This window comes from Oncorhynchus mykiss, chromosome 5 (assembly GCF_013265735.2).
Source record: "Oncorhynchus mykiss isolate Arlee chromosome 5, USDA_OmykA_1.1, whole genome shotgun sequence".
In the NCBI taxonomy this organism is placed as follows: Eukaryota; Metazoa; Chordata; class Actinopteri; order Salmoniformes; family Salmonidae; genus Oncorhynchus; species Oncorhynchus mykiss.
The window spans coordinates 19,331,379-19,356,261 of NC_048569.1; the positions used below are offsets into that span (position 1 = coordinate 19,331,379).

Consider the following 24,883-nt stretch of genomic DNA (forward strand, 5'->3'; position numbering starts at 1 on the left):
AGAGTCCTCACTCTTTCATACAAGCACATCTGGTAGGCATGTTATCATTTTTTTAATATAAAAGACTTGTACTGTGAAAACAGCGGCACACTAGATGTGCCTTCTAGCCGTAGAACCCTTTACACAGACATTTGTCCAGAGTGACTTTTAGCAAGTATCTGGCCCTTGAGTCTAATTTGTGTTTGGAGGTGCGCCAATAGCTTTTCGACCGTTTCCCTGCACTCTAGATCACTGGGGAGGGAGCACATGGTGGTGGACTGATTTGTGATAGATATCATGCCTGGTCTGGTTTAATTTTCTCTCTTTTCACTATCATCCTTCACAGTACATTTCTGGAAACACTGCAGGATAGAACTTGATGCAGAACTATCAGGGCATCACAACAACTTCCTGTTTCTAATGTACATTTCCCCTCCAGCACGACATTTAATGGCTTCCCTCCAAGCCAACGCCAAAGAAACAACAGTTCCTCCTTCCAGGGGACCAATCAATGGTCCTGTTTCCTCCGAAAAGGAAACATCCACACAACACCAGGCGTAATGAAGTGCTGTCAAGGGTGAGGAAGCAACAGGAACAATACCTGATGGTGGAGATATGAGCAAACAGACAGGCTGAGAGAACAGACAGGCTGAAAGGCAGACAGGCTGAGAGAACAGACAGGCTGATAGGCACACTGTTCATTTCATATTTATTAGACTCCAGAAGATGTTGAGCTCATTTGTAACTCTGTTCCAATATTTCTCTCAAAAGGGTTGCTAATGAGAAGATTGAGATCAGCACTGGCAGTCTGTTTATAGCAGAGCTACAACAACCAGCACTTTACTCTATACCACCATGTTTTAAAATCACAGAGAAAAGGTGATCAATTCACCAGATGTAATGCTGACATTAGCTGGCCAGTCCATTTCACAGTTCCCTACTGGTGACTCTGGTTGAGGTCACAGAGAGAACAGTAGTGAAACCTGACTTGAGAGTAAAGAGGAAATAATGCAAAAGTTTACAAGGAAGAAACATGGAACAAGGCTCAATTAAAGTGGGAGGGTGTTCTTCTTCTTTGTGTTAGCTAGGTGATGCGAAAAATTTAAGAGGAACATCTGTTTTTGGACTGGAGAAAATCACAGATGAATGACCATAATTGGCTTTTCATGGCCATCTGACTACATTTGTAAGTGAGAAGTGATGCTAGCTGTCTCTCTGTCGTCCAAAGGCAAAGACCTGTCAGGCTCTTATAGAACACCTGACAGCAGGAGAATGAATAGATTTACCTTGAGGCAATTGTCACCGTTGGAGACTCACACTAGAACTGACTGAAGCAATCAGCCAATCATTCGCCTTCACCAGTAGAGAGAGCAAAATCAATGACGAGTCAGGAGTGGTCACGCATGATGGCCGTACCCAATACACATCAATCTAGGCTATTTATAATTTAAAAAACACACATCATTATAGCCTACATACAGTGCAGGGATGAGTTGGCTTTGGATATGGGATCTCAAGTGTGTTGTCTCAACATTCAACCTGCAGTGATTCAATAAATATTTCATTGCTAACAATATTCACTCTCTCTGACATATGTCAGATCCCCTCAGGCCTAAGGCAGACACAGAGGTCCAGGCTCATAAACACTAGATGGATGATCTCAAGGAGGGATCTGGCAAGTGGGGCACATGCCATAATCTTATCATTGTCAGACAGGGGAAAAAGCGAATTGTAAGATCCGAGTCTGGCACGTGTCACAAACTGTTACCCATGGAGACGGAACTAGTTCCTCCACACCCCGCCCAGCCCAGTGTGGCTTGAACTAAGACACAGAGAGAGAAAGAGAGAGACAGACCGAGACAGAGAGAACATTCTGTGGTCTGACGTAGAGATTAGTTGAAACATTGAAGGAAATCCTGTTCTCATACGACACACACAAACACACGACTTGCATGAAAACATCTTCAATTCTTACTCTCCAATAAACATCTGTAAATCTCAACTTTTCAATCTGTAAGTCAAGAGTTTGCTTTGTTTGTGTGTTTTCACTGTCATTCGATCTAAAATCTGATAAATATTTATTCAGTTCCTTTTTTAGGTTGCTAAGGAACACGGGTGGTGTGTGAGAGACAATATTCAGCATGTGAGCCAAGGAGCAACTTCTGCTTCAGAGAAAAACTAGTAGCACTCTCACTTCTTCTGACTTCACCTTGTTTGCTTCTGATCAAGGCTCATCGTGTGTAGGTGTAAATCACTGATTAGTTCAGGGGAAATCTGCGATGAATGTTTCAGTTCAATTAACTATTGGTTAGTTCCTCAACACAAGCCTGCAGCTTCAAACAATCTCAGTATGGCTCCTCAACAACAGTATACCCTCTCCAACTCAGCAGAAGACGGTAGACCTGAAACAGAACCCTATTGAATCGTAGAGTCAAGGTTCTGCTATTAGTCTTAGAAACGTTATGGAGAAGTTTCACTTTTATAGCCTGTCGTCGTTGAGGTGGCTACCGGTTTCAGGAGAGCAGTTCCCTATAGAGGAACGAATGAGAAAGAGGAGGCACCTCCAGTGAATCCACCCAATGACAGAAAGGCAGACGTCATATGAAAAGGACCCATAATATCATGCAAATCATTAGGCTGCTGCTACCCTTTTCCTGCATATCTTAACACTTTTTATGTCACTCAATCACAGGCCTCTTTTTTTCTCTCTCTCTCTCAACGCTCCTCTCTTTCTCCTTGTCCCTTGTTCTCTCCTGTGGAGAAATGTGGTACTCCCTATCTCCAACACTCCTCTCTTTCTTTTCTAATTTCCTCCTTGGAGTAATGTGGAACACTCAGATCAGAGGTGAACCTACTCAACGCTCTGTAGGCCTCCTGGGGAGGTCAGAGAGGGAGTCAGAGAGGAAGAGGAGGGGGAAACATTAATAACACTGCCACTTGGCAGGTGGGTGAAGGAGTAGTGAAGAGGAGGAAGCGGAGAATGGAGACCCCCTGTGACAACAAGAGGAAGGGGTTCTAGACTTAATATTAGACTATCTCCGCCCCCGCACACTCACGGAGAGAAAACAAGCAGGCTCAGGTTTCAGCCCCAGAAGTGCGCTGAATGTAAAGTGAACCACAGGGGAGCAATGGCAGGGAACAGGGGGGCCAGGACGGGGGATGCTGGGGGACTCCAGGGCCAGGCAAGGGAAAAAGAACTCAGGAAACCAGAGTGAAAACTCTAAAACCCTCGGCCCGTTCACAGCTCAGTACAGCACAGACTAACTTACCCGACGACAGCTCGGCACTGTCTCTATTACAACTATCGATGCCTGAGTGTCGTTCAAACAATGAGGTTCATGAGGTTTCTTAGAGCAATACTTAACTTTGTTATAAGCAGTGGCTTAGCATGCACCCCCGCAAGGCGATATGGAAAATCATACCATTGGTATTTTGAAATACTAAGTAAACGGTATATCGTACAAGCCTTGTTGTGTCCACGTCATTACAATGAAATTATGTTGAACCAAAATGGAATAGACATCTGTCGTGTTCGATCAATGTGGATTAGTGTTTCAGCCAAAACTTACCTTCAGTTGCTGCTCTTTGAGCAGTGTTGCCCTCCCTGACTCCATCGGCAGGCCCGTCAGAAATGGGGCTCCCTCAGTCTGCGTATAGGAATGTGTGAGTATAAATGTGAGTATCTATGTCTGTATGTGTTTGTCTGTCTCTTTCTCATACCGCGCCTGACCAAATTCCTAAGAGAAGTGAAAAACGGTGTGTTGGAAGTAACGACCACTAAAGGTTACTGTCCTATTTCCCCATTCAGAGCTGAGATGGAGCAGTATAGGATTGAGTACTAAAGTGAATTGTGTAGTATGTATATGGACTCCTTGCTACGATCCATTTAGTGTGTAACTGAATTAAGAAAGCTTATTAAGATTATGGGAATCTAAATGACTAGGGCTCCCTCTGACTGACATGGAAAATACATCACCTGGCTGGTTGCCATGTTACGACATTATATACACAGTGGAAATACAAAACACTCGAAACTCCTTCCTAATATTGAGTCCCCCACCTTTTTGCCCTCAGAACAGCCTCAACTCGTTGGGGCGTGGACTCTACAAGGTGTCGAAAGCTTTCCACAGGGATGTCGACTCCAATGGTTCCCACAGTTGTGTCAAGTTGGCTGGTAGTGGATTTCTACTCCGAATAGCTCGTTCCATCTCATCCCACAGATGCTCAATTGGATTGAGATCTGGTGACTGGGTGCATCTGGTGACACTGCAGTAAGCTGAATTCACTGTCATGTTGGTGGAACCATTCCTAGCCTTCTGGCATGGGGCATTATCCTGCTGCCAAGAAGGGATGCACCTGTTTGGCAATGATGCTCAGATATCCTGTGGTATTCAAACATTGCTCCACTTTTAACAAGGGGCCCAATGTGTGCCATGAAAACATACCACACGCCATCACACCACCACCAGCAGCCTGCAATGTTGACATGTGGCATGATGGATGCATGTACTCGTGGTTTTCTCCATATCTTAGTCCTCCCATCAGCTTGAAACAGCAGGAACCAGGATTCATCAGACGAGGCAATGTTTTTCATATTATATTATATTATATTGCACCCCATTATTTTTATTTCTACTTTGCACATTCTCCCATTGCAAATCTACCATTCCAGTGTTTTACTTGCTATATTGTATTTACTTTGCCACCATGGCCTTTTTGCCTTTACCTCCCTTATCTCACCTCATTTGCTCACATCGTATATAGACTTGTTTATACTGTATTATTGACTGTATGTTTGTTTTACTCCATGTGTAACTCTGTGTCGTTGTATGTGTCGAACTGCTTTGCTTTATCTTGGCCATGTCGCAATTGTAAATGAGAACTTGTTCTCAACTTGCCTACCTGGTTAAATAAAGGTGAAATAAAAAAATAAATAACATAATAAATAAATAAATAAATATTCTCCAGTGTCCAGTGTTTTCTTTCCTTAGCCGACTCCAACCACAGTTTATTGTTTTTTGCTGAAAGAAGTGGAAGTCTGTAAGGTCATCGGCTGCCATACCCCATTCGTGTCAAGGTACGACGAGATGTGCATTATTTTATGGGTCTCTGGGTATCAATGCTGTACTGGGATGTCAGTTGACTAACTGTAGCCTGTCTGTTGCTCTGCACAACTTGTGCCAGCCTCCTTTGTCCTCTTTCATCATTGACCCATTTTCGACCACTGGCTGGATGTCCATTGGGTGATGGAACATTCTTTATACACACGGGAAACAGAATGTTTGTGAAAAACTCAGCAGCGTTGCAGTTCTTGACACATTTAAACTGGTGTACCTGGCACCTACTACCATACACCGTTCAAAGGCCCTTAAATATTTTGTCTCCCCTTCATCTACATGATTGAAGTGGATTTAACAGGTGACATCAATAAGGGATCATAGCCTTCACCTGGATTCACCAGGTCAGTCAATGTCATGTATTCCTAATGTTTTGTACACACAGTGTATGTGCACTTGTTTTGGGGAATTTCTCTCCTTATTTAATTGTCTTTCTTCCTTTAATAATCTAAGTGACCATCTTATCATATAAAATAGGTTAACTCCATTATGACATTCTCCTGGGGCTTGCAGACCAGAAGAAAGGTTAACCCTGGCTGATGCCCCATGTAATTCCATCCCAGAGTCACATTTCCAGATGAAATAGCTTAGAGATCTGTCGTCTGTTTTAAGACAAGGTGGCAGAAACATTATGTACAAAATAACTTACAAATAACGCTAAAAAACATACACAATTGCACATTTGTTTACGGGATCGCAAAACGGCAGCCATCTCCTTCAGTGGCATTTAGAACCTAAAAGGGATCTCCAGCTGTCCCGATCGAAGAACCCTTTGTGGTTCCAGGTAGAACCCTTTCCACAGAGTGTTCTACATGGAACCCAAAAAGGGTTCTCATATGGGGTCAGCTAAAAAAAAGTTTTGGAACTATTTTTTCTAAGAGTGTAGGCCTAGGTCAAGAACAAAAATGTAAATATCCCTATACAAACATGTCATGTGGATAATGACAGTGACTACCATCAACAGCATGACCTGTGACTCTTAACCCCTGACTTTTACGGCCAAGGGTGACAGTTCCAACTTTCACCTAATTTCTAAATGTAGGCATGTAACATCCTAACTGAACTGAACTGGGCTATTCCATTTCGGGCGTGTTCCATTTGTTTTAAAGTAGGCCTTCATTCTAAATGACTTGCCTAGTTAAATAAAGGTTACACACACACACACCACACTGACCAAAAAGTTATTTTGTTGGCATTTACGTATGTCCCCATTACCAGTAAAACATGATCAAAACCTTTCTTCACTTACTTGCTGTGCTGTTTCGTTTCATTCTCAAACAGGATTTCATGGAGGCCACTTTGGGTCTTTCTTTTCTTTTTTTTTTGTTGAATTGTACCCCCTTTTCTCCAATTGTTAGTAGTTACTATCTTGTCTTATCACTACAACTCCCGTACGGGATCTGGAGAAACGAAGGTCGAAAGCCATGCGTCCTCCGAAACACAACCCAACCAAGCCTTAACACAGCACGCATCCAACCCGCACCAATGTGTCAGAGGAAACACTGTGCACCTGGAGACCTGGTTAGCGTACACTGCGCCCGGCCCGCCACAGGAGTCGCAAGTGCGCGATGAGACATCCCTACCGGCAAAACCCTCCCTAACCCGGACTGCGACAGAGCCTGGACTCGAACCCAGATTCTCTAGTGGCACAGCTAGCACTGCGATGCAGTGCCCTAGACCACTGCGCCACCCAGGAGGCCCTTATTTGAGTATTTTCTATGGAACGTCGTTTGGGTCTTTGCGTGTCAAAAAAGATACACATTAAACAACACTATTTGACGTGTCAAATAACACTATTTGACGTGTCATATAAGCTTGTTGACCAATCAGGACCTGAATATGACTGCATGTCACATGATAATTTTACGCGTTCATTCATTTTTTACCCAGTTATTACACATTGATTACACTATCACTTGTATTTCATATGTCACAACGATTCATCGATACGTATGCTATGATGCTGGTAAAGTTGTCTCGTGCACCTACAGAGCTGGTCATAAAAAAAGCTAGCCAGCTCATGGATGCAAACAATGTTCTTCCCCAAAAACATAGCAAAATGAAAATCGCGCCTCACTAGCCAGATGAAGCCAGCTGGCTGCTTATAACGTTAGCTTTGGGCAACAGGGTTAAGTAGCTGGCTAGCTATTTATTTTCATGAACTGAAGTTAAATTTCAATAGGCGAACAACAAGTGGCAACCTAGCTAATACCTACTCACAAGGATTCCTAAATCATTGCTAAGAATAATGAAAATGACTGCAGTTCCTACTGGTAATTGTTTTCAGGCTGGTTGTTTTGGTGTTAGCTAGGTACCAAGCTAAAGCTAGCTACCCCAGAAGTTGCGGTCTAACAAATTATGCTTTATTACCAACGCGGTATTGCAAACACATCGTTCGTGGCCAGTATTTGCTTGTTTGCAGACTTCTTCGTACAGCTTTGACCGTGCTACTGTATATTTTTTGACATGCAAAGACCCAAGCAGCGTTCCATAGTATGTATTCGTGAAGCTAATAGCAGTGGCGCTATTACTGTGCAACTCCGGTAGGGCAACATCTGAAAAATAGCTCACTTGGTTGTGTGTACTGGTGTTCGACCAGTCGGCGAAAGCCAACATCACCAGCGACAGAGAACAATTGATTGTCAAGGGCAATGAATTCCATTATCTTGGCATTAATGGATTTTGCCTTTGTTGTCTCGCTGAAATGTTCTTACTCTTTCAAATGACTGCTCGACTTGTTGACTGCTCAATCCACACAGCAGACACAGGCTAGGTTAGGAATGCTGTGTTGCACGTGTAGCGCAAACTTTTCCTTGGCGTCATTACATCATGTTATATAGGTATGCACGTCAGCTTTGTCATGGGTTTTGCACATCGGCGTTAAACTAGACATCGGGCCGATACCGATGTTGGTATTTTTAGATAATATCGGCCGATTCTGATATGTTCACCGATATATCGTGCATCCCTAGTTTATGCCTCCTGCTGGACTGGAAGATGAACACCTGAGCCACCTGAGGACAGACTACATGCCCTCTGGACCAAAGAATAATCTACAAAGATTAGGCCTACACATGAAATATGGAACCAGTGGGACTATATTTAGTACCAGCTAAAAAAAATGTTCTTCACAACAGAACAAAACATACCAAGTTAACAGGTAAGAGTAAAATGACCTATTTTTGTCATAGGCCATACTCCTTTTTGAATCATCAAGAATACCAATGAGAAACAACAACTCGGCCGACTGCATAACACGGAATTTGGAGCTGCAAGGCTGAGAGAAAGGATTTGTCCAAATATAACAGAGACCTAATAGAATGTGGTTTAGATTTACCGGGTCAACTCTCTGTGTTTGGTCTAGACTGTTCAATACTCTCTCCTCTCTGTGTCAAGTGGAAAATGCAAGTTTGCAGGTCAATAGAAATCTGATTCTCTCTTAAGTCAGCCTCATGCAAGAGGAGAGAAGCGAATGGCTTTTCCAATAAAATGACTAACTGACACTCCCTTTACTTCAGTGACTGGCAGTGCAGTGTAGGAGTTGCCTATGGATGACATCACTAACTGAAGGGATGAGATGATGAGCTCACACTAGCCAGGAACCTATTGCTTTTAATTTCATCCCCAGTTTCATTACATGGAGGTAGACTATTATCTATAATCACTATGATGGAATGCAATAACTTTAAATCTGTTATCTTAACCCATTGGGTTTATATTACTGGTATTACTCACTCATAGTGACTCACACACACACACACAAAGGTGTCCATTTGATGTAAGGAAAAAATGACTGGAATTACCACATATGGTGTAGAGCTACAGCTCATTCTGCCTCAAGTCACTCTCACAACCATTCGGAAAGCATTGGCGAGTTGCTGCATTGTTACAATGAAGCCATAGCTAAAAACAGATTTAAACTAAGACTGATTCAAAATTAAACAGAAAAGAGTGACTGACCAAAACAGCAATGTACCGTTACTAGCAAAATGGAACACTCTCTAATGATGCTAAACACATTATTTAACCTAGAATGCAATTAAGCTTAGGCTATTTTGGTATTTCCCTGCCTTTTCTCCTCAAGACCCACAGAAAAAAGCTGAGAGCGTCACATCACAGGAAGGCCTATAACTATCTCCAGTGATGTTCTTCTCGAGTGGTTGAGAAACACAGCTTGACTGTGACGGTGACCACACTTCCTGAAATATCACTTCCTTCCTCTCTGTGCTTAGGCTGAAAAACACCAAGAGCTGAGCCTGACAAGCACCATGTGGTGCCCCACCACTCCTTCCCCGTCTGTCACATAGCAAGCCATTTAACAGCAATCAGTGTAATAACACACCAATAAATGGCTGAACTCTGCTCGCATCATGTTCGTTCTACTAGGCCTACAACAATAAGTTAAGATGCACTTGTTCTACAAATGACAACAGAGATGTCACCACAGGACAAAGGAGAGAGGACAGTGCATATCCCATCCTAACTTGAGTTTAACATGACAGCCAGGGACACTGAACACACTACCAGCTTTACCACTACTAGCCTTCATTCCCAGATCACACCTGTAGAGTTCTGTTTGGTTGTAACTGGAATCTAAACTACAACTAGTGTCTGGTTGTCATTCAATCCTATCAAAGCACTGAGCATCTGGTTGTAACACACCATTATTTGCAACATTAACACATGCTTTTTAGAGAGAAAGCATGTCGGAAAGCACACATGCAAGTGTTTGGAACACCCTGGGGCAATGCTCTATCCCCATTGCCTGGGCAGCAGAGCAGTGCTTCTTGTTCAGGCACTAAGGTAGTAAGAGAAATAGGGCTGAAGTCATAACATAGAAATACTAGGCCTCTGAAGCACTAACATTGGTCTCCATGAACTTTAGACCAGGAGAGCTGACCTTCAAGAGGAGATACACGTATCGTCAATATATTTTATTAAACTAAATCAAAAAGTCACACCTGATTGAAAAGTGCTGGAAAAATTCTGCCTCGCCACACGTTCTCTGGCAGACCTGCCATATTTAATACTTAGTGGAAGCACCATTGGCACACATTACAGGTGTGAATGAGTATTGTGGGCATCATGTTATGGGTATGCTTGTTACCAGCAGGGTCTGGGGAGTATGTTTAGGATCAAAAGAAATATGAAAGGTGCAAAGGACAGGTAAAAAGTTAAGAGGAAAAACTGCCATAGTTTTCTGAAAACCTAAACCTGCGATAGAGTTGTATTTTTCAGCGGAACAAGTACACAAGTCTTAATTTTTCCTGACTGAAACCTGCTTGAAAATCAGTGACAAGCATTGAATATTGTTGTCCAAATCAAATTGACTGAGCTTGAGTCATTTTGACAAAAACAATGATTATATTGCCTTAAGAGTTGTGCAAGGTTAGTAGAATCGTATTCAAAATTATTAATAGCTGTACTATGCTTCCACCAAGTTTGAATAACTCTGGGGTGTGAAGACATACAGCAATCAATACATTTTTCTTTCTTATTTTTTTTATTAATTTGGAAAATGTTTTACTTTCACTGAAAAAGATGAGTAAATTGTGTAGCGCTGGTAGTGCGTTAGATTTATATCACCTGAAGCATAAGCAGAACCATGTAAACACGTGCATGAGCTTGGCAAACAAAATCTAATGTAATCCTTTAGAGATGTAATTTTAATGCAGCAAAATGTGAAGACTGTGCAAGGGGTGTGTAGACTTTCGCTAGCAACTGTTTGTAGGAGCATGAAAAAGTAATCCCGCCCACATAAAGGTCATTATCATAGAATGTTTTACATTTTTAAATATCATTATTGATGCAAAAGATTATATTAAAATATGTTAATAAAACAGCTTTCGCTAAATCAAGCGAGTTCATGTCAATCCGTGGTTTTGATTATGATGCTGCCTTGGTTGTATGTGTGAGACATGGGAGGAGAGCTGACTGGCTGCATTGTGAAAATCAGCTGTCACTTGGCTGATTGCAACATGGCTGACAATGACAGCACAGTGTGGTGTGTGTAACAGTAGCTTCTGAAAAAGTAGCTTCTGTGAAGCCACAGCCCTATATCCTGTCAACTAAGACCTTCCGATTAAGACTCTCCTTGTTCTATGGTGTGGTTCCAAGACAAATCCATTTGGACATAGGATATGTAGTGTGTGTACTGCCTACATCTAGCCTAAACAAAACGTCATAAACACTGACTGCATCCCTAATTTTCAGCTACAATGCTGACTGCTCTGCTGCTGTTGTTTATTTTCTTACAGGCCATTGAGCATTTTCAGATGACCCAGGTACCACACCAACAAGCATTAAATTACATTAAATAAATGTGTTAGTAATGCATTCTGCTTTCTCGATCACAAGGGAGACAAATATGGTCTGGAATGGTAGTGGAATAGCTGACCTACAAGCACTGCCTGGACTCTATAGTGAAAAACATCAAGTGGTGGGGTGTTTTATAAAAGCATGTTAGTGTTATGTTGTGTTGAATTGTATTGAATTGAACGCGTAAAATAGCTCAGTGCATATCGTTATTATGATGTACGCTACAGTAGGCATAAATGCACATCGTTCTGTAGCTAGCTACATATCAATGGCCTACATGTCAGTCAGGCAGGGAACATGATAGATTTCCAATAGGAATTAGCCTTCATTGGGATGAACTGATTGACGACTGGGAAAATGGACGGTGTAGCTTGTTTTGCAGTTATTACAATGTAACAAAAAACATTCGGGCTTGGTTTGCGAGCACTGTTGAGTCGTCGGGGTGTTTCTCACTATCGATAGCCACTAATCGTGGCTAATAAATTAAGAGATTATCCTTACCCATAGCTCTGACCCCCAGCTCATGGTTCCAAAGCGATTTCCTCGTAATAATCCACGATTCAGACGGGGTGTATCGAAACCACTGAGGCGGGTATAATTGTTTTATTTCTTTGAGGTAGACGGTCTCTTTGTGAGCGCCCTCGGAATGTGCCCTTATTCCCTCCTAGTGCGTAAATGCAAGATTTTTTTCACCTCCTCAATCTGTCTGTTTTCTACAAAATGGACAGAAACCACAACATAATCTTCAAATTGAGTGTGTGTGGCGCTGTGCTGTTCGGTGCAGAGTGCGGGCACCCGCTTTTCAAACAAGAATGACAGCTGCTGAGGCGCGTGCATTCATAAAAGGCACAAGAGGCGAAGTAGCGGGGGATCGTTGGGGCGATGGTGGATCCACAGATGGTTGTTGTCTGGTGATGAGGAATTAATATTGTTTTTGTGTGGAAATTGGTAATTACAATGTAATGATTTGTATGTTACACTATACGCGGACTGCCACGGATTATTTAAAGGCCCAGTTCAGTCAAAAACGTGTTATTTCTGTGTTTTATATATATTTCCACACTAAACAGTTGGAATAATACTATGAAATTGTGAAAATAATGATTAGTTTAGTGTAAGAGCTTTTTTGAAAAGGAAGCCTGAAATGTCAGCCTGTTTTGGTGGGATGGAGTTTTGGCCTGCCTGGTGACGTCAGGTAATAGACCAATAAGAAACAGAGTTCCAAACAGTGGAACCTTAGAGGAGGAAGGGGAGGACCATCCTCCTCAGTGAATTTCATAAATTATTTAATATTGAAACATTTAAAAAGTTTCCTTTTTGATAAAACTATATTAAATATATTCAGGTCAACAAATAATTGATTAAAACACACTGTTTTTCAATGAAGTTCCACAGTAGACTCGACAGCACTTTCTGGGTAGCATGGTTCTCATGGTTCTCACCCCATTCCATAGCCACAGTAATTATGACAACTTCTGGAGGACGTCCTCCAACCTATCAGAGCTCTTGCAGCATGAACTGACATGTTGTTCCCCAATCAAAGGATCAGAGAATGAATCTATTGCTTAAAGCATAAGCTACAGCTAACTATCACTGCAGTGCATAGAATGTGGTGATTAGTTGACTCAAAGGGAAAGACAATAGTTGAACAGTTTTTAACAAAATAATTTCCTCCACAATGAATGAAAAGCAAGAAAGACCGAGAGAGATAGCTATATTTCGTTGTCTATTTTTTCACTTTCACTTACTTAGCGAGCAAATGCAGCTCAAACAGAGAGGGATGCTATGTTAGCTAGCTGGCTATTGCTATTCAACACTGGAACTTCCAATTCAAGGTAAGCTTTTGGGTTTATTAATTTATTGCCATCGGGGCCCGCCGGTGTAACTGCTAAACTGCTTGCTGTTCACTGTACTGCATAACTGTAGAGGGTTTAATAATGCGTTAGTTCTAGTAGCTATGTTGACTATGACGTTAGCTAATATGGTAACGACGATGTAGGCTGTATGTCGCAGTTAACGGTTATGATATGAAGGTTTGACTTGGAAAGGATTTTTCGTCTGGTCACAGCTGTTGTGTTGTGCACTTAAGTCCACAAGCGAAGGGAGAAGGTGAAAGGGGTAGAGCGCAAAGATGCGAGAACAAATTATATAACGAGCAAAGTGATCATGCTGTTAGTATGTGGCTGCTATGAAGGTGAACTGTGTTTGCGGGTGATGTATTCATTCCGCCAAATTTTGGGAAAAACATTTCTTAAACTGAAGCAAACCGAACAAAATGGGGATAAACACAGCTGTACACAATTGTACAATATAAACTAATTTGCAGCTGTTGGACTAATGATTACATTCTAGATCAGCTACAGTAGATGTAGGCGAGTGTGCACGGCGGTATTGAATCTGTCACCCTGATTACTCAAAATGTTCAAATGTTCTCTCGCACCTATGTTGTAAACTTTAATTCGTAGGCTAGGTTTTAGGAACCTCATGATGGGTATAGGGAAAATTAGAGTATCATGTAGTAGCCTAAACCTACCAATGTTACATTGAGCTGGGTGAAAGGGAAATGAATGGCACTCATCCAATATGCCGTAATATAAATCAATTAAAGTCGTCCTCCCTAATCTTAAACGTCACCAACCGCCACTGGTTCCAACCCTCTACTATGCCAATAACAGGTCGTTTTCACTTGTCCCCTCTCCACTCAGACCACTCCCAGACAGTCCTAGCAAAATTCTTGCTTGAGAAATTGCACGTTACTAAGAAGTTATTTTTACTTCTTTTTAACAGTTTTATTTTAAAACAACCACATTAAGGTACTTAATTATGTTTACCCAGAATAATTTTATATTGAGATAAAGACGGCTGCATTGGACTTTTAAAGCTAGAATTCTTAGTTGCTATATACATTTTTGGACTTATTAACTAATGATATACTCGTTGCTTCTTGAAGAATACAACTTGTAAATGCGTTTAGTTCAACTGTCATACCCCATCAGAACTCAAAATATAAGCTTGCTTTACTACAATGTATGTAAACAATGCAAATGTAAACAAACACTGTATAGCCTCAAAAAAATATATTTAAAGTATACTTTTGATATCATGGGTTTACTTGATAGCTACCTACACAATTAGCTAGCTAGAACAAAGTGTTAATAAGATAAATTCATTAAAAAGATTCAGTCACAGGTGTAAGCCACATCCAAGTACTTATAGGTACTTATAGGTTCCGACACGGGGATCACCAAACACAGAGTTGGATACCTTGACGATACACATCGGTCTATGAATTTGAGAGTAGTTACATTTCTCTCATCGCTCAGCTTTTTACCTAAACTGAGGCGGGGTAATGCCTTTGTTATTGTTACAATTAAGTATTCTAGCTTTAATTCATTAATATTTTCTTAGTACTATTAAGACAGACACAACTAGCGCAGTAGAGAGCAGTGTACAATGACAATAGATGTGACAGGGTATTTGCTCCACCTAGTGGCTGTCAACAGTTTTACAACCACCCTAAGAGTGGAAAAGGTGTTTCAAAATGCTATCTAATAGTGTGGTGACCTCACCTGGCCAAGTAGGGCATCGTGTGTAGAGAGCGGTAGAGAGTAGAGAAGATGGCGTTGGATGAAAGTGGATTCAGAAGTTGTATCCAGTGTCGTTAGTGTATGTTCGAGATTGCCTTGAGTTGTTGTGGGCGTCAGATATGAGAAGGAAGTTTAAATGATATTAAATAATCTTTTTGCACAGGATCCATTTTGAGACTAGAGAGCAGATTATCATCTTCAAAACGAAGAGGAGAACATAAAGTAAGTATTTCAGAATCCACAAGACAGAGCAGAGTGACTGAATGGAGTGGCCCTAAATTATTAATCTTATTTGCCTATCTAACATTTTCAAAGAGGAGGTGAAGTGGATCAGTACAGCCACTTATCTGGAGGTAGTTCTTCTGAATTTTAAAAAATAAAAAAATTATTTTGTTCAATTTTATTTTATCAAACCAGTGTGTTAGCTCCATATTACAGAAGTCCAGAAAGGACATATGAATAAAAAAAAATATTCCCTCATTATGTTACGCTCACAACTTATTTATCTCATGATCACCACATAACAAAAGTTGTTTTGTCGAGATCACAAGATCATTTTCTCTTGATCATGACATAAGAAAAGTTGTTTTGTGGAGGTCACGAGAAATGTCCGAGTTGGCAAAGCCCACAGTGGATCAGTGCATACGTTTTTATTGATTGCTACCCTAAGGGATGGTACATGTACATTTCATGCTAACATCACACGTTCATTTGTGTTTGTAGCTCATTATCAGTTTATAAATTAGAATGTTAGTGAGCTAAAGGTCCCTTACCTTGAGCTAAGAGCATTTAAGCCCTGAACGATGTCTGACAGGCAACCTCGTCTCCCAGGCTTTGTGCCAACCTCAAGACCACAGCCAATCGCATGCAAGCAGCAACGCAGCTAACTTGGCTAGTCTTGTGAGCGAGAGAGCTAGTTAGGTAGGTAGTGTTGTTATCTATGCTGGTTGTTAGCTTGCATAACTGATATTCTTTAAGGATGATATTAATATTTAGACACTTTATGTCTTGTGGATAATATTTACAGTGGTTGAGCTCCATTCCTGGCAGGCTGATAAGAGTCAATAGCAGCCTAATTGGCTGAATAGTCAGAATGCTGCCTGTAGGCTATTTCATAAGTAAAGCTTCTTGCCGGCAGATTAGCAGTCACTGCATTATGTGATCAAGAGTGGGTGCACTCTATTCCTGGCAGGCTGATCAGATTCAGTAGCAGACTCGGGCTGATAAATCAGTATGCTGCACCTTGTCTGCAAGGAGCCTTACATATGATACAGACTATTATTGAATCTTCTCATAATGCCAGGAATAGAGCACATCCACTCTGGTTCATATGCATCAGTCTGACGGCTAATACAAGGCAGCATCCTGACATAAGCCTCTGAGGCTGCTATTGAATAAGATCAGCCTGTCAGGAATGGAGCTCACCCACTGTAAATATTATTATGAAGTGTCCCTTATATTTATACACGTTTTATTGTCAGATACACTGTATAGGAATACACATACACTGGAGCAAATTAGGATTAAGGGCACATCGACAGGTTTTTCACCTTGTCAGCTCGGGTATTGAAAACAGCAACCTTTCAGGTTACTGACCCAAAGCTCTAACCGCTAGGCCTCCTGCCGCCCTATATCAGTTATGCAAGCTAACAACCAGCATAGATAACAAGCTATCTTGCTAGCTAGCTAAATAGCTAACAATACTACCTAGCTAACTAGCCAGCTCACAAGACTAGCCAAGTTAACTAGTCCTTGCATGCGATTGGCTGTGGTCTTGGGGTCGACACGCAGCCTGGTAGACAGAGTTGCCTGTCAGGCATCGTTCAGGGCTTAAATGCCCGCATTGCATCAAGCAGCCACAGGGCTCCTTGATCAAATCAACTTTTATTTGTCACATGCGCCGAATACAACCTTACAGTGAAATGCTTACTTACAAGCCCTTAACCAACCATGCAGATTTCAGAAAAATACCCCCAAAAATAAGAAATTAAGTAACAAATAATTAAAGAGCAGCAGTAAAATAACAATAGTGAGGCTGTGTATGTCACAGGCGTCGTAAGAAGTGGACCAAAGTGCAGCGTGGTGAGCGTACATAGTATTTTTATTGAGGTAAAAATGTAGCCAAGAACACGACCGTGAAGCTTAACTTTGGCTATAATGCCTCTAACAAAGTCAACTACCCACAAATACAACAGGGAAAGAAGGCTGCCTAAGTATGATTCCCAATCAAAGACAACGATAGACAGCTGTCCCTGATTGAGAACCATACCCGGCCAAAACAAAGAAATACAAAAACATATAACATAGAATGCCCACCCAAATCACACCCTGACCAAGCCAAAATAGAGACATAAAAAGGCTCTCTCGGGTCAGGGTGTGACAGGCTAACAGTACAGAGTCAATGTTTGGGGGCACCAGTTAGTCAAGGTAGTTGAGGTAATATATACATGTGGGTAGTTATTAAAGTGACTTATGCATAGATAATAACAGAGAGTAGAAGCAGTGTAAAATGGGGGGTGGACAAGGCAAGTAGTCTGGGTAGCCATTTGATTAGATGTTCAGTATTTTTTATTTATTTATCCGTTATTTTACCAGGTAAATTGACTGAGAATATGTTCTCATTTGCAGCAACGACCTGGGGAATAGTTACAGGGGAGAGGAGGGGGATTAATGAGCAATTTTAAACTGGGGATTATTAGGTGACCGTGATGGTTTGAGGGCCAGATTGGGAATTTAGTACAGTACAGTAGTCTTATGGCTTGGAGATAGAAGCTGTTTAGAAGCCTCTTGGACCTAGACTTGGCGCTCCGGTACCGCTTGCCGTGCGGTAGCAGAGAGAACAGTCTATGACTAGGGTGGCTGGAGTCTTTGACAATGTTTAGGGCCTTTCTCTGACACCGCCTTGTATAGAGGTCCTGGATGGCAGGAAGCTTGACCCCAGTGATGTACTGGGCTGTACGCACTACCTTCTGTAGTGCCTTGTGGTCGGAGGCTAAGCAGTTGCCATACCAGACAGTGATGCAACCAGTCAGGTTGCTCTTGATAGTATAGCTGTAGAATCGTTTGAGGGTCTGAGTACCCATGCCAAATCTCCTGAGGGGGAATAGGTTTTGGCGACTGTCTTGGTGTGCTTGGACCATGTTAGTTTGTTGGTGATGTGGAAACCAAGGAAATTGAAGCTCTCAAACTGCTCCACTGCAGCCCTGCGTATGAGAATGGGGGCGTTCTCGGTCCTCCTTTTTCTGTAGTCCACAATCATCTCCTTAGTCTTGATCACGTTGAGGGAGAGGTTGTTGTCCTGGCACCTACGGCCATACGACTATAGTCCATAAATCCGAGAGCATCTGCTCAGTCTTTTATTGGAGGGCTTGTTAATATGTTAATATTCTACCTGTTCTGTTGTTTCCCAGTGTCTGGTAATCTACAACAGCTACACCTGAGCGGCTGCTGGCCACTCTGGAGGAGCTTGTCACTGATGAACTGAAGATGTTTCAGTGGTTCCTAAATCAGGATGTACTGGAAGGCTTCTCTAGCATCCCAAGTAGCAGACTGGAGAATGCTGACAGACAGGACACTATGGATAAGATGGTGGAGACCTATGGTCCTGAAGGAGCTGTGAAGATCTCACTGGAGATCTTGAGGAGGATGGAACAGAACAATCTAGCTGTGAAGTTACAGGCAGGCTAAAAAATAAACTCAGCAAAAAAATAAATGTCCTCTCACTGTCAACTGCTTTATTTTCAGCAAACTTAACATGTGTAAATATTTGTATGAATATAACAAGATTCAACAACTGAGCCATAAACTGAACAAGTTCCACTGACATACAGTATGTCTACTAGAAATGGAACAATGTGTCCCTGAACAAAGGGGGGGTCTAAATCAAAAGAAATAGTCAGTATCTGGTGTGGCCACCAGCTGCATTAAGTACTGCAGTGCATCTCCTCCTCATGGACTACACCAGATTTGCCAGTTCTTGCTGTGAGATGTTACCCCACTCTTCCACCAAGGCACCTACAAGTTCCCAGACATTTCTGGGGGGAATGGCCCTTGCCCTCACCCGCCGATCCAACAGGTCCCAGACCTGCTCAATAGGATTGAGATCCGGGCTCTTCGCTGGCCATGGCAGAACACTGACCTTCCTGTCTTGCAGGAAATCACACACAGAACGAGCAGTATGGCTGGTGACATTGTCATGCTGGAGGGTCAGGATGAGCCTGCAGGAAGGGTACCACATGAGGGAGGAGGATGTCTTTCCTGTAATGCACAGCATTGAGATTGCCCGCAATGACAACAAGCTCAGTCCGATGATGCTGTGACACACCGCCCCAGACCATGACGGACCCTCCCCCTCCAAATTGATCCAGCTCCAGAGTACAGGCCTCAGTATAACGTGCATTCCTTCGACGATAAACGCGAATCCGACCATCACCCCTGGTGAGACAAAACTGTGACTCGTCAATGAAGAGCATTTTTTGCCAGTCCTGTCTGGTCCAGCTATGTGCCCATATGTTGCCGGTGATGTCTGGTGAGGACCTGCCTTACAACAGGCCTACAAGCCCTCAGTCCAGCCTCTCTCAGCCTATTGCGGACAGTCTGAACACTGATGGAGGGCTTGTGCGTTCCTGGTGTAACTCGGGCAGTTGTTGTTGCCATCCTGTACCTGTTCCGCAGGTGTGATGTTCGGATGTTCCGATCCTGTGCAGGTGTTGTTACACGTGGTTAGCCACTGTGAGGGCGATCAGCTGTCCATCCTGTCTCCCTGTAGCGCTGTCTTAGGCGTCTCAACAGTACGGACATTGCAATTTATTGCCCTAGCTACATCTGCAGTCCTCATGCCTCCTTGCAGCATGCCTAAGGCACGTTCACACTGATGAGCAGGGACCCTGGGCATCTTTCTTTTGGTGTTTTTCAGAGTCACTAGAAAGGCCTCTTTAGTGTCCTAAGTTTTTATAATTGTGACCTTAATTGCCTACCGTCTGTAAGCTCTTAGTGTCTTAACGACCGTTCCACAGGTGCATGTTCATTAGTTGTTTATTGTTCATTGAACAAGCATGGGAAACAGTGTTTAAACCCTTTACAATGAAGATCTGTGAAGGTATTTGGATTTTTACAAATTACCTTTGAAATACAGGGTCCTGAAAAGGGGACGTTTCTTTTTTGTTGCTGAGTTTAGGTATCAAGATTCATTCAATTGCCTCATGAGTGGTGCGGCGGTCTAATGCACTGCATCGCAGTGCTTGAGGCATCACTACAGACCCGGTTTCGATCCCAGAATGTGTCGCAGCGGGCGGCGACCGGGAGTCCCATGAGGTGGCGCACAATTGGCCCAGCATCGTACAGAATTGTGGAGGGGTTAGGGTTAGGGTTAGGGTTAGGATGTCCTTGTCCCACCGCACTCTAGCAACTCCTTGTGGCAGGCTGGGCGCATGCACGCTGACTTCTGTCGCCAGTTGTACAGTGTTTCTTCTGACACATTGGTGTGGCTGGCTTCCGGTTTAAGCGCGCAGTGGGTCAAGAAGCAGTGCTGCTTGACAGGGTTGAGCAGTCCGGAGCTACCAGCAGTCCGGAGCCTCGAGCGACGAGCCGCAGTCCAAAGCCTCCAGCGACGATCCGCAGTCCAGAGTCTTCAGCAACAAGCTGCAGTCCAGAGCCTCCAGCGGGGGTTCCCAGTCCGGAGCCTCCGGCGGTGGTTCCCAGTTTGGAGCCTCCGGCAATGATCCAGGGTCCGGTTCCTCCGGCGACGATCCACGGTCCAGGGTCTCCGGCGACGATCCACGGTCCAGTTCCACAGAAGCGGAGGGATCAGCGTAGGGAGCGGGGGCTACGTCCCGAAATGGAGCCGCCACCGAGGGTAGGTGCCCACCCGGACCCTCCCCTATAGGTTCAGGTTTGCAGCCGGGAGTCCACACCTTTGGGGGGGGGGGGGGGGGGGGGGGGGGGTACTGTCACACCCTGACCTTAGAGATCCTTTAAATTCTCTATTTGGTAGGTCAGGGTGTGACTAGGGTGGGAAATCTATGTTTATATTTCTTTGTTGGCCGAATATGGTTCCCAATCAGAGGCAGCTGTCTATCGTTGTCTCTGATTGGGGATCATACTTAGGCAGCCCTTTTTCCCACCTTTCTGTTATGGGATGTTGTCTTTGTGTGTTGTATGTGTTTGCACTCCTAGCTTTACGTTCGTTGAGTTGGTTATTGTTTTTGGTGGAACATTTCAAATGAAAATAAAATGTACTCCTACCACGCTGCACCTTGGTCTCCTTCTAACAACGGACAAAACAATGGCTCTCGACCTTTGCCTCTCCCAAGTCAATATGGGAGTTGCAGCGATGGGACAAGACTGTAACAACCAACTGGATATCACGAAATTGGGGACCATCTCTTCTGTTCGTCTGAAAATGTATCTTGATGAGAATAGCTCATAGGAGAGGCATTATCTATGATGGAAGAAATTTTTACAAATGTGGATGGTCCACAATGGATGATTTCTAGATGTTCTAAATAAGCTCAACAATTATTCATCTATGTCCTTCCCCCTTCCTCGTTTTCACTCAGCAGATGTCAGTGTTGAGGAAGAAGCGGCTGAGGAAACATAAACTCTTGTTTCTGATCGTTCTTCTGACAGTGCTGTGACTGAAGGCCATGTTACAGCCACGACATGTCCTGCTGGAGATTCTACACAACATGGTAAATAATAGGTGGCGCAGAGACACAAATACAATGAAGCACAAATACAGCATCAACAAAAAAAACGCTTTAGGTCTTGAGCTAAGTACTTTTTTTAAAGGTACCTTCAAGCTTTATTTAGACTTATTTAGGGGATACAAAGGTAGATCTTATAACACATTTAATATATCTTATTTTGTTTATCACAATGTTTGCCTGAAATCTTTATGATATCCTAGTTCAAAGTAAAATGTTGTATTCATTCTCAGATCCTTAAGAGGAAAATGTTGTGTTGTACCAACAGAAACTTCAATCCAACCTAAATAAAGAAGTTTCAGCATGTATTTGAGGATTTGGCAAAACTGTGCCATGAAACCATAAAACACTTCTAATTAAGGTCTACAACGAGATCTACATCACAGAAGGTGGATGTGGAGAGGTCAATAGTGTACATGAGGCAAGACGGCTCGAGACGACACATTCCAAGAATTCAGATAGACTAGAGACATCAATAACTATTTATTTCAACCCACACCTGGACAAAACACACTGTAATCGGGATAACAGTCTCTGTGCAGAATTTCATGCTGGACTGGGCTGAAGGAAAAGCCAATCAAGATATCCAGTTCATCTTTTCACTTTCTTTTCGGGAGCTGAATGTGGTGAGGGAGGAACAGCATAGTTTGCTTGGACTTGTTCATACATGTATCAGAGAGACTAAAGGGATTAAGATGGGGTTTCTCAGTCAGCTTTTCATGAAGTTACAAGAATCAGGAGACTCAAACGATAATGAGAGCAAGTACAATGTCCTGTTTGTTCTTGATGGTCTGGATGAGTGCCGACTGCCCCTAGAGTACAGGACCAGTAAGAGCTGGTCTGATGTCATAGAGCCAACCTCAGTGGACATGCTGCTGACAAAGCTCATCAAGGGGAATCTGCTTCCATCTGCTCACATCTGGATAACCTCCTGGTCAACCTGATCCCTTCTGTGTTGATTGGGTGACAGAGGTATGGGGGTTCAGAAGGAAGAGATCTCGACTTCCTCTTGGGCTTAACAACACCCATGCTAATATATCCTCCAAACACCGGCTTCTCAGGCATTACCACTTAGATATACTTAAATTATATATAAAACGCAACATGCAAGGATTTTACTAAGTAACAGTTCATATAAGGAAATCAGTCAATTGAAATAAATAAATTATGCCATAATCTATGGATTTCCCATGACTGGGTAGGAGCACAGCCATGGGGGGCCCTGGGAGGGCATAGGTCCACCCACTGGGGAGCCAGGCCCAGCCAAACAGAATGAGTTTTTCCACACAAAAGGGCTTTATTACAGGCAGAAATACTCCTCAGTTTCATCAGCTGTCCGGGTGGCTGGTCTCAAAAGACGCCGGCGTGGTTACATGTGGTCTGCGGTTGGGAGGCCAGTTGGAAGTACTGCCAACTGGCCTCACAGCTTATGGTAGAGAAGTGAGCATTCAACACCTCTGTTTTCAATACCACAACTTGCAAGGTTAAATGCACTGAGCCTTTTTCTAAAATGTTTTTTGAGTTGGAGAACACATTGAGAGTGATCATAGACGATTCCTCGATACATAATCCTTCCAAATCCTTGATATCCTTCGTCTGCGCTTATGGACTGCCTTCTTCAATTCAAACCACAGGTTGTCAATGGGTTTCAAGTTCAGAGACTGAGACTGCCATTGCAAAATGTTTATTTTGTGACCAATTAACTATTTCTTTGGATTTGTGATTATTGTATATCTGGAAGATCCAATTGTGGCCCAGTTTCAAACTGCTGGCAGATGTAACTAGGGTTTTGGTTAACATGTCCTGGTACTGGGTAAAGTTAATGATGCCGTTGACCTTAACAAGGGCCCCAGAACCAGTGGAAGCAAAATAGTGCCATCACATGTTTTGCTATGGTGTGCACTAATGAATACACACCCCTGAATTTGTCCAAAAATAAACGCTTGTTTTTGTTTTTTGTTTGCGAAATGTCTTGCTATGGTGTGCAATAATTAATACAACCCTGGTTGGTTCATAAACCACAGTGTAGACGCAGGATTCTGGAGAACTAGCTACTGGCTAACATCTCACATCGGATTCAGCTAATCAGCTGCTCTTTGGGACTTTGACACCGTGAATCAGGTGTGTTAGAGCATAGAGTCCCACAGTGGAGGTGTCATAATACCCATAAAACCTAGCGGTCAAACAGGGAAATGGCTCCAAATGCTTTCCACTATACATTTTTCCCGCAGGGTATTTTAGAAACACAAAAATAAGAGCTGTGTTTCGTGTGGGCTTACAAGCAAATACATTGACACAAGTCACCTTGTCCTAGAGAGATCTACACGTTTATCAAAACATCACGCCCAGGTAAGCCTACACGAAACACAGCCTTTATTATAAGTGTTTCTAAAATCCCCTATAGGAAAAATGTATGGTGGAAAAACGATTAGAAGCATTTCCTTGTTTGACCGCTAGGTTTTATGGGTATTATGACTCATACCGTGGTACTTTATTACTGGAGCAAAATCCTGCACACACCCACTCAGCAACAAAGTCATAATGATAATAGCTGAATGTTATTTGGTAAAGCTAGCAGCACACTTTCAAAGACAACTGAGGCACGAGAGTAAAGAAAACCTATAATATGCAGTATAATTTTTTTAATTTCACCTTTATTTAACTAGGCAAGTCAGTTCTTATTTACAATGACGGCCTACCAAAAGGCAAAAGGCCTCCTGCGGGGACGGGCTGGGATTAAAAAATAAAAATATAGGACAAAACACACATCATGACAAGAGAGACACCACAATAGTACATAAAGAGAGACCTAAGACAACAACATAGCATGGCAGCAACACGTGAAAACACAGTATGGTAGCAACACAACATGACAACAACATGGTATTAACACAACATGGAGGCAGCACAACATGGTAGCAGCACAAAACATGGTACAAACATTGTTGGGCACAGACAACAGCACAAAGGGAAAGAAGGTAGAGACAACAATACATCCCACAAAGCAGCCACAACTGTCAGTAAGAGTGTCCATGATTGAGTCTTTGAATGAAGAGCTTGAGATAAAACGGCCCAGTTTGAGTGTTTTTTGCAGCTCGTTCCAGTCGCTAGCTGCAGCAAACTGAAAAGAGGAGCGATGTGTGTGCTTTGGGGACCTTTAACAGAAAGTGACTGGCAG

The 24,883-nt window shown here is 42.8% G+C and overlaps 1 protein-coding gene across 1 annotated transcript in view; it reads right to left on the bottom strand.

Moving 5' to 3' along the window:
- LOC110523375 (formin-binding protein 1) overlaps nucleotides 1-3,646 on the bottom strand; it is a 120,179-nt gene extending 116,533 nt beyond the window's left edge. Inside the window, 1 exon segment of the mRNA XM_036977007.1 lies at nucleotides 3,549-3,646. Within this exon segment, the coding sequence (XP_036832902.1) occupies nucleotides 3,549-3,593 (45 nt within the window). The 5' untranslated portion in view covers nucleotides 3,594-3,646.
- Between the last annotated feature and the right edge of the window lie 21,237 nt (nucleotides 3,647-24,883).